The sequence below is a fragment of the Suricata suricatta genome, chromosome 14 (genome assembly GCF_006229205.1).
Source record: "Suricata suricatta isolate VVHF042 chromosome 14, meerkat_22Aug2017_6uvM2_HiC, whole genome shotgun sequence".
NCBI classification, from domain to species: Eukaryota; Metazoa; Chordata; class Mammalia; order Carnivora; family Herpestidae; genus Suricata; species Suricata suricatta.
Window position 1 is genome coordinate 89102209 of NC_043713.1, and position 9772 is coordinate 89111980.

General features: G+C 60.8%; 1 protein-coding gene across 6 annotated transcripts in view; it reads right to left on the reverse strand.

The window, feature by feature from the left end:
• Window positions 1-9772, reverse strand: part of GOLGA3 (golgin A3) — a 44287-nt gene that overhangs the window by 13035 nt on the left and 21480 nt on the right. For all 6 annotated transcript variants that reach the window (XM_029921655.1, XM_029921653.1, XM_029921656.1 and 3 more), the window contains 8 exons: window positions 9174-9376; window positions 6560-6697; window positions 5106-5267; window positions 4570-4938; window positions 3566-3643; window positions 2643-2906; window positions 1510-1604; window positions 598-814 (listed from right to left, as the gene is read on the reverse strand). In XM_029921655.1, coding sequence (XP_029777515.1) covers window positions 598-814; window positions 1510-1604; window positions 2643-2906; window positions 3566-3643; window positions 4570-4938; window positions 5106-5267; window positions 6560-6697; window positions 9174-9376 — 1526 coding nt within the window. The remainder of the gene's footprint in view (window positions 1-597; window positions 815-1509; window positions 1605-2642; window positions 2907-3565; window positions 3644-4569; window positions 4939-5105; window positions 5268-6559; window positions 6698-9173; window positions 9377-9772) is intronic.

Genomic DNA, 9772 nt, shown 5'->3' on the forward strand with positions numbered 1-9772 from the left:
CCCCCCCCCTGCAGCAGGACCCCCACCTGCCCGCAGGCACCACCCCCTGTAGCAGGACCCCACCTGCCTGTCGCACACTCCCCCTGTAGAGCCCCTGCTGGACCCACTGCACCCCTTAGACACACAGCGCAGCCCTTCCTGCACAGGAACACGCCCCTGCTGAGACGCATCCCATCTATCCTAACACCTCCTATTTACTCAAAACCAGTTCAAATATTACACCCTTCAAGAAGCTTCTCTGGACCGTCCAAACTCCCCTGACACCCCTACACTGGCACTCAGGCCGTTCACAGCACCTTACCCGCCCAGGACACTCCTCCACAGACGCTGAAGGGTGCGGAGAAGGCCGGGAGCGGGAGGCCGGGGGCCCGCGCTGTCGGAGCAGGCAACGGCGTGCTCCCCGCAGGCCCGCAGGGGACTGACCTGGGCAGTCACGCCACCCGCACACGATACTTCACAGAAATGCAGCCTACACACTCGCTCGCCCCACTTCTCCAGACTCTCTCAAGGTGTTCAAAGCAAACATCTGTTAGGACGTCAAGTCCCCAGAACCGAGTGCACGACCGGCTGACTGGCAGGAGCAGATGGGTTACCCACGTGCAGAGTGAGGTCGCTGCTGCCGCCAGCCCCCTGGGCTTTCAGCTGGCCCAGCTCCGCCTCTGCCGACTCCTGGGCCGCGAGGGCCTCCTGCAGGCGGCGGCTAAGGATGCCCACGGCGTTTTCATAAGCCTTGTGCTTGGTCTTCATCTCCTTCTGGGCGCTGCTCAGGTCTGAGCCCAGCCGCTTCATCCTCTGCTTCTGTTCCGTGATGGCCCTAGGGCGCAACGGGCAGACAGAAAGAAATCTAAACTCCCTTCCCATGAGACGGTCCAGCACCAGCACCAAGGACAGGCTCTCGCCCCCGCATAGTCCCTCCCCAGCCAGCAGCTGCCCCTGCCAGGCCCGACCACGTAGCGGGGGTCCGTGTTAGCTGACCCCACAGAGCCCAGCACCCCGCTCATATCTGCCCTGCCCCCCTTGCGGAGAGGATGATCTCGTGAGGACAGAGAACATTTCTGTCCTTCCAAACAGACGCTTCTCAAATAGCAGTAATGATCTCGACAACTCTGCTCATGAGTAGCCTCCAGCGGATGAAAGCAAAGTAGCGCAAGACACGAGACACGCCACAGGGCCCAGAAGGCGACCCGGCGTGCCCGAACACGGCAAGAGGGAACGTCAGCCCTGCTTGGGGACCCGGCAGGAGGAAGGCGTCACCGCACGCAGCTAGCATGTAACAGACACGCGAGGGGAGTGTTTATTGAAACCGTGGCAGGATCCGCTCTCCAGCTGTAACTTTGGAGTCTGACTTCCCTGGCTGCCTGTACGTAGGCCCGAGCTCCCTCCCCTGGCCAGGGCCCCTGGCCAGGGCGTGCAAGGTCTCCCAGCCCCTCACCTGCTGCACATGCCCAGCAGCACTCAAAGCCGCTCACACCCACCTGTCCACCTGCACACACCGCGTGGTCCACTTACTTGGTGGCTTCCAGCTGGAGCTCTTCAATTTGCTTTTTCAGCGCCTCGTTGGCCTCCATAAGGGCCACCGTCTGCTCTTTATCAAACTGCAAAGACTTCAGAAGGGAGGAAAAGACAAAGTGAGGAGACCGAACCGTCCCGGGGCAGCCTGACTCCGAGGACCAGCCTCCTCAGGGACAAATGGTGCCATTTCAGGGCCACCCTCAAGGACAAGGGCCCTGAAGAGGACCCTGACAGAAAGTCTGCCCTTTGTATAAACAACTGCTTTAGAGAGGTCCAGGGTGCCGGAGGGAGCGCCTGGGAAGGGCTGATGACTGAGGGGGAAGCCTCTGGGTTGTGGCGCCCACACACAGCCCCCAGCCCCTCCCAGGTTCTCCCTGCACCCGCAGGACTGAACTATGGCTGGACGATGGTCTCCAGCCTCATGCTGCCTCCCACCTCGCTGGACGCCTTTTCTCATTTCCTGTGGTACGGTGAGAAGCGCCTCCCGTGACAGGCTGGTCCCCCACAGCCCTGAGCCCCTCAAGGAACACGTGTGGTGACGCTGCAGGTGTCACCCACCAGGCAGGCTCCCGGGAGCTCCTCTCACGCCCGCTTCTCCCATCTGCACCTCCGAGGCCCAGCCTGCAGCCTCCCCCCACCTGCCCACGCGGGTCGCACCTGGCTGCCTCATGGGGCTGGGGACAGCCACAGAACGGAGCCCTGGGCCTCCCCCAGCTGCTCTGTCACCCTCTCATCTGCACTCATCTGCAGGACAGGAGTCTAGACCGAGGTCCTCTTGCCTCCACACTCACCTCCAGTGGAGCACAGGGACCCTCACATGTCGCCAGCCCCCCTTCCCCAAAAGCCTGGAGCCCCCCGAGCTGCTGCGGTGTCACCGGCCAGCCCGGCCCCTCCTCCCGCATCATGTCCCCCACACAGGGCTCCCGGCTTCCTGCCCGCTGCAGGCTCTCCCTCGGCTCTCCCAACGCCAGCTCCTGGAGGCCAGGCCTTGCCTGTCCGTTACTCTGTCCATCTGTCCCTCTGGGACAGGGGGTCCAGGAGAGCCTGGCTCTCGGCCGTCCCGCCACCTGCCCCGACACAGTACTCCTGGGCCCATCTGGCTGCAGCTCCAGGTCAGACACTCCCCAGACCTGTAAGTGCGTCTCCATCTCGTCGCGCTCCCTCTGCGCCACCTGGAGATGCCCCTCGAGCTCGGCCATCTGCTGACGGACGTGGGACACTTCCTTCTGCAAGCGCGCATGCTCCACCTCCACGGACTTTTTCTCCCCTTGAAGTTTAATTAACTCTTGCCTCAGCTCCTTCAGCTCTGAGTCCAGTCTCTTCTTCGTGGTCTTGAGCTCAGCGATGAGCTGGTCCTTGGAGGTGGCGTCCCGGCGGTAGGCCTCCACCATCACCTGCCCGCGACACGGAAGCTGCAGCCAGCGCACCGTGCCATCTTGGGCTCGCGCAGCCTCAGCCAGAGCGCTCACGGCTCGTCCGCGGCACAACCTTCCCGGACCGCAGAGAACATGTCTCCGGTCCAGGACACCGTCAACGGCACCACGTCCCGCACCTGAACACATCGGGTGATGTGCACGGGGGTGCAGGCTCCTGACGGGCTCTCCCCCCGCCTGCGTCCCGGGCCGCCCTTCTCCAGACCCTTAGTGGCGGCCACACTTCGCGCCCGTCCTCCGACAGCTGCCACCAGTCCCGGGGACACAAAGCGCGTCCCCACCCTCTGCGAACCAGGACTCCCTTCAGCGCCAGATCAGGGCGTAATTTTCTCCGACTCGTTAACAGAAGAGTCGTCTGTGCTGCGGCAAAGCACACACCCTCTGACGCGACAGCAGGGCGGGACCGAGACACAAGTGCCGAGCCCACTCTGAAGCCACATCCCAACACTGAAACACGAGGGGCGAGGGTGTGGTCTGGAAAGAGTGCCTTTAAACAGCACAGCAGAGGCCTGGGTGTCGCCTTCCTCTGGGCCAGTTTGGTTCCACAGAAGTGATTAAACCACACGGGCCTTTTTTCACACGCTTGCTGCACATGAAGAAAACCGACAACGTGCTTTTACCTTCTGCTGAAGGAACTGCTCCTTGACTTTCTGCGTCTGCTTTCTCAGAGAGGCAGCTTCCTGCTGCAGATGCTCCACCTGCAACGGACACACGTGCCACACGCGGCCCTGCGGGAGCTCCGTCCCCCGCGCTGGCCTGACTCTGGGTCCCTGTGTCAGGAGACCCACCTCCAGAGCTGGAGCGACAGCCTCCCAGGGAGACGGGGAGACCAGCCACCACCTCCTCCCCACCTCCCTGTGTCCCTGCAGGATCGCCACCAGAAACCCTACAACAGCACGGGCAAAGCCCAAATGGGACACAGGGGGCCTCCGGGCCCAGGGGCGCCCTCTTACTGAGCCAACAGTAAAACCACATTCAGATGCACCCAGAAGGCCCCCATCTGACAAGTGCCCTGGCCCAGGCAGCTTCTACAGGAGAAACACAGACCCCTTTCCCTTTACTTCCAAGAGGAAAACCTGCCACTCGTTTCCCGCGCCCGGTGCTCTGGGAGGGAGGCGTGAAGGCAAACCGCTCCCGGACACTGATCACTGCCTCACACGCCGCAGTCCTGTTCCGCGCATTAACGTTCGCCTGGGTCAGGTCACATCACGCCGTCAGCACAATGGACCCAGGGAGCGAGCTGGCTCGCGTCCACACCTGCCCCTCTGTCTCCTGCCCTTGCCCCCTGACACACAACCGCCCCACCACGTGTCCAGCGGGCCCCACTGCAGGCACACAACAGGGAAGATTCAAACGTCCTACACAGCTTTTCCCACATCTGAGCTCCACGTCACCTGTAAACAGAAACTGGGGTTTCTCGGTAGATTGCTGTCCACACCCCAACCGTGACTTGGTTTCCCAGCCCTGGCCATCTCATCCCTCACAGTTAACGGGATGGGAAGCACATGACTGCTGGCGTGGGTCCCCCCCGGCACGCACTCTCCACGCCGACACAAGGTGATCAGAGACAGGACCGAGCGACGACCCCGGTTACTCATAACGAAACGACAGCAGAGCGCGGTACCTGGCTGGACTTGACAGCTAACTCTCGTCTCAGCTGCTCCAGAACCTGCGACGTCTCCTCAGCGCCCTCCTCCAGGCGCTGTGCCCCTCTGTCCAGCTCCTCCTCGCCGCTCCTGGCCGCCTGCAGGGCCACCTCCAGGACAATCTTCTCGTGCTGCAGGACGCGGACCGCATCGTCCCTGGCCGCGGCCTCCTCCTGCAGCTCCTCCAGCCGGGCCTGCAGCTCGTCGAAGCGCACCTGCAGGTCGCCCAGGGAGCGCTCCCGGGCCTGCAGCGCCTCCTGCGCGCAGGTGAGCTGCTTCAGCAGGTCCAGGTGCTCCTGCTGCAAAGCCTCAAGCTGCTGGTCTCGCTGCTGCAGAGTCAGCTTCACCTGGAGACGGGAACCGGAGTCAGGGTCCTGCCCCCCAGCGCACGCGCCCGAAGAGCTGGTGCACGTGACGCCCGGCTGGCCCAAGGCGACACCACGGCATGGCCGCACAGACGCACACCAGGAGACCGGCCCCAGGGCGTCCACACAAGGCCGCGGGAGGCGCTTGCCTGCTCCAGCTGCTGCTCCAGGGACGCGGCCGTGGCCGCCATCTTCTGTAGCTGCTCCTTCTCGCCCTCGAACTCCTCCAGCCTCCGCTGCAGGTCCTCCTCCACCATTGTCTTGGCCTCTTGAATCTGCACAAAGGCAGCCTCCTGGTCCAACATGTCAGCCTGAGCACAGGAAACAGTGCTGTTTAAACAGCAGGAAGACCCACCACCCTGGGGCAAGGCCCTTGTCTGTCACTGTCCCGTCCTCAACCTGCAGACAGAGGAGTCCAGGGCCACAGGGGCTGAAGACTGGTGACCTCCCGCCGCCCAGGCTACTCTGCTGACCGTCGGGACCAGCTGCGGGAGAAGCGAGCAGACAACCCAGCTTTAAGAAATGGGATGAACCGGGTGCCCAGCTGGTTCAGGTGATAGAGGGGTTGTGAGTCTGAGCCCCGTGTTAGGTATAGACATGACTTAAATCTTAAAAAAAAAAAAAAAAAAAAAAAACTGGGCTAAAGTGCCGAACAATACCCCTGTGGCCACCTCTGATGTGAGGACAAGCCGCAGTGAGCCCCGCTTCCGGGATGTGCCACCGGGAACGCGGTCACTGAGCTGGTAAGACCACACTGAGGTTGGGGGACCAGTACAGATGGCACGCTTTACAATGTGCTTACGTAGATAAGACCCAACACCTACATGTGCTTCCTGAGGAGAAGCATCAGCTTATAACTTAAAATCGTTTCAGTTCCTTGGCACCAAGCCCCTGAAGCACGTGTCTGCCATGACATGATTCTCCTCTGTCACCCACCTCAGCCGTGAGGACACAGGGGTGCGTGCAGCGAAGCAGGCGGTGGGTGAGCGCCAGTCGTGGGAAGCCGACTTTCCACACCTCAGCACAGAGCCGCCAGGCCCCACGCTGCCCAGACCCCGTGCGCCCTTCCTCCCTCCTTCCCAACAAGCCTCCTGGGCAGCTACTGCCGTCCTCACTTCCTGAATCAAGGGAGCAAGGCTCACAGAGGGTAAGACACCGCACGGGGCCTCGCGGCTGAGGAGCACAGGTCAGCGCCACCGTGCCGCGGCCGCCACGGCCTAACTCGCTGGCAGTTCACCAGAACGCTCAGAGACGTGGAAACGCTGGTCACCATGACGCTTCCAGAAATACAGCGTCTCAGAGACACACTAACCTCCTCCTCCCCACCTGCCCGCCAGGACCTTCCCAACCGCGGGCCGAGCACAGGGGCCCAGGGCCACACGGTTAGTTGAAAATAAGTCACCACCAGTGACTCAGATCAAAAAGATGGATGAGCTCACAGTGAATGTGAGGAACAGAATCGCCAAGCCCTGAATCACTGCCACTTGTCCAAAAGATTGGTTTAACAGATATTCGAATAGATACAGAGTATTAACGTTTATGTACACACATCTGTAAGTTTTCTTAGCCCTGAGGACTGAGCAAGCCCAGAGCCAGCCCTCACCTCGATGCCCTGGAGCTGGACGGCAATGCGCTCCTTCTCCTTGATGGATCTGTGCTGGGTTTCTGTCAGCTGGTGGGACAGGGACACGTTCTCGAGTTTCAGGTGCTCCAGGAGGCCTGCCTGGGTCATCTGTCCAACCTGCGGAGGCAAAAGTCCTCAAGGTTAGAAAGTGGCTAGATTTCAGACCCAAGCCCAGCCCACCCCAGCAGCCACAAAGGGGAGGTTTCTGTCCAATGATGGCTGCGGGGGAGACTGTTCCCCAAGACCCCCCCCCCACAGAGCTCACTGCCCACCCTCCTGTCACCACCACCACCCCCGCCCCCCGACTCCTGAGCTATCTGGGCTCTGTGTGCCGAGGAGGGCAGACTGGCAGCCCAGAGGCTGGAGGTCCGTACTGCCGAGGCTCCCCAGGCGCTTTGTGGCAAGACCCACACACGGGCTGCCGCTGAAGGCAGTGTCTGAGGACCCTCGAGGTGAGGGGTCTCACCTGGACGGCAGGGACAGCAGGGGCTGGGATTTGCCTCAAAAATGACCTGACCAACTACGACCAGACACACCTCACGACCTGGCCTCTCAGTGCCTAACTGGCCTAGAGACTCACCAGGCTAACCCTGGCCGTTCCCAGGAAGCAATCCAGCCTGGGGTCAGATGCTGGCCGTCACAGACCAGGAGGCCTCCTCTGACCCACAGTCTCTTACAGAGAAGGTGCCAGCGATAGAGCACAGCGTGCCAGCCCCCCGAGGGGGCTCAGTGAAGAGAAGCCTGAGGGCCCACGGCTCTGTGACTGTGCCTTCGAGCACGTTACTTCCAGCTATAATGTGAACACTCACGACCCTATGAGATGCCAGACGTGACCAGGAGCCATGAATCTGGGGTCTCAGTGGAAACTACCCAGAGCAGGAAGAGGTACCATTTGCTGGGACTGTGGGTCTGTTTTTTTTAGGTTTCATTCATTTAAGGAATCCCTACACCCCACGTGGGGCTCAAACACAGAACTCCAAGATCCAGAGTCACGTGCTCGGCCGGGTGCCCCTGCTGGGACTTGTGTTTTAGGGAAGGAAAGAATAAAGGCTACTCTGCTCTGTGCTGCCTCCTGGATGTGCCTGGCAGGATTTCTGTTACCAGGGAAGGAGGGAGAAAACATCCTCACCCTAATAAGGGAGGCGGACCCTGGGTTCTGGGGGTGTCTGAGAAAGGCAGGTACAGCTGACTCTCCTCCCTAGGGCCCCTCCTCCACTCTGCCCTCCAACTCCATTTCTGACTGGGGGCAAGACACATAGATGTAGCTTCCTGACGCACTCTGTGTCCCTCGTAAAGGCGCCATCACTGCGAGCTTGCGTTAATGTGAGTGGTGATTGGTTTCCAAGTATGTTGTAAGTAGAACAAATGTGTATGCATAGGGTCATTTAGCTTGAAACATGTAAGAAAATTTAAGAATATTTCTGTTTTATATATTTGTAGACTGTAGTGTTTTTTAAGTTCATTCATTTTGAGAGGGAGAGTGTGCAAGTTAGGGAGGGGGAGAAAGAGAGAGAGAGAGAAAGAGAATCCCAAGCAGGCTCTGCACAGTCAGGTCAGTGTGGAGTCTGATGCAGGGCTTGAACTCATGGACCATGACATCATGATCTAAGCTGAGGTTGTACACTTAACCAACTGAGCCACCCAGGTACCCCTAAATTGTTTTTTCTTTAAGTAGGCTTCATGCCCAGCATGGAGTCCAATGCAGAGCTTGAACTCATAACGCTGACATCAAGACCTGAGCTGAGATCAACAGCTGGACACTGCCACCCAGGAGTCCCTAGGTTTTTTTAAGAAAGCATTTGGTGGAGTCTGTATTTTACATCTTCTACTTGAGAACTTTAGTTTTAACTAATCTATAATATTTTATCCAAAGAAAAACAAAGGGAGAAGAAACAAAACCCATGACTGAATCCAAAAAGCAGACAGAGGTGGACAAGGCACCACTCAGCACCCTCCGATCAACCTAAGAAGTCCGAAGCCCCAGGATTTGGACCAAAGTGCATTTCGGCCACTTGCCTATCGTCCCGAGCGCCTGTGGAGCGCGATGAGCCCAGAGAGAGGCCTGGAGGGAAGCGCAGGGCCCAGCTTCTCTCTGCGGCCTGGCCGCACACCTGCTCCCCTACCCCTGGCCCCCACGCAGAATCCAAGGCTGACGGGGCAGCCCCCCCCCCCCCAGCAAAATGGAGAGGAATGAGCGCTCACGCTGGAAGGCCGGGTGGTCAGGGAGCTGGAGCAGAGAGAAGCTCCAGCCAGGAAGTCCCACACTCTGTGCCCCGTGTGTCAGAAACAGCGTCCCAGGAGGGTGGTAACCGGGGCACGGGAGCTGATGCCGGAGTCCCCGGCCGGGGCTCCGAGAGCTGGACTCAGACCACGACAGGCGCCCTCAGGGGCCTCGTCACTGAATGGGAAGTGATCAGGCTGAAGCTGTAAGACCCCTGTGTCAGGTCACGGACAGCCGCTGCTCTAAGGTGGAAAAGAAGCTAGACGCGTGGTGAGCAGACTTTCTCTAAGTGTGTGTGTGAGATCTGAACACGGGAAGACTTTTCAATTCCGGGAGAGGCAAGCGTCCCACACGAGACCCGCCGGGCCATACCTGGATGTGGGCCATCTCGCCCTGCAGTCTGACCCGGGCCTCCTGCGCCAGGGCCAGCTGCTCCTGGTACCACTGCCGCACGTGCTGCAGGGACGCAATCTCCGCCTGGGACGCCTTCAGCTTGCTGCTCAGCGCCGTCCGCTCCAGCTGCACCTGCTGCAGCTGGCTCTGCAGGCCTGTCATCTGCCGCCGCAGGTCGTGCACTGGAGGCAAGCACACAGCTCAGGACACCCGACCTCGGGAGCCCGCAGTCCTGCACGGACGCCCCGCACGGGGTCCCGCTCTCTCCGCACGGACGCCCCGCACGGGGTCCCGCTCTCTCCGCACGGACGCCCCGCACGGGGTCCCGCTCTCTCCCCGCACGGACGCCCCGCACGGGGTCCCTCTCTCTCCCCGCACGGACGCCCCGCACGGGGTCCCTCTCTCTCCCCGCACGGACGCCCCGCACGGGGTCCCTCTCTCTCCCCGCACGGACGCCCCGCACGGGGTCCCTCTCTCTCCCCGCACGGACGCCCCGCACGGGGTCCCTCTCTCTCCCCGCACGGACGCCCCGCACGGGGTCCCTCTCTCTCTCCGCACGGACGCCCCGCACAGACTCG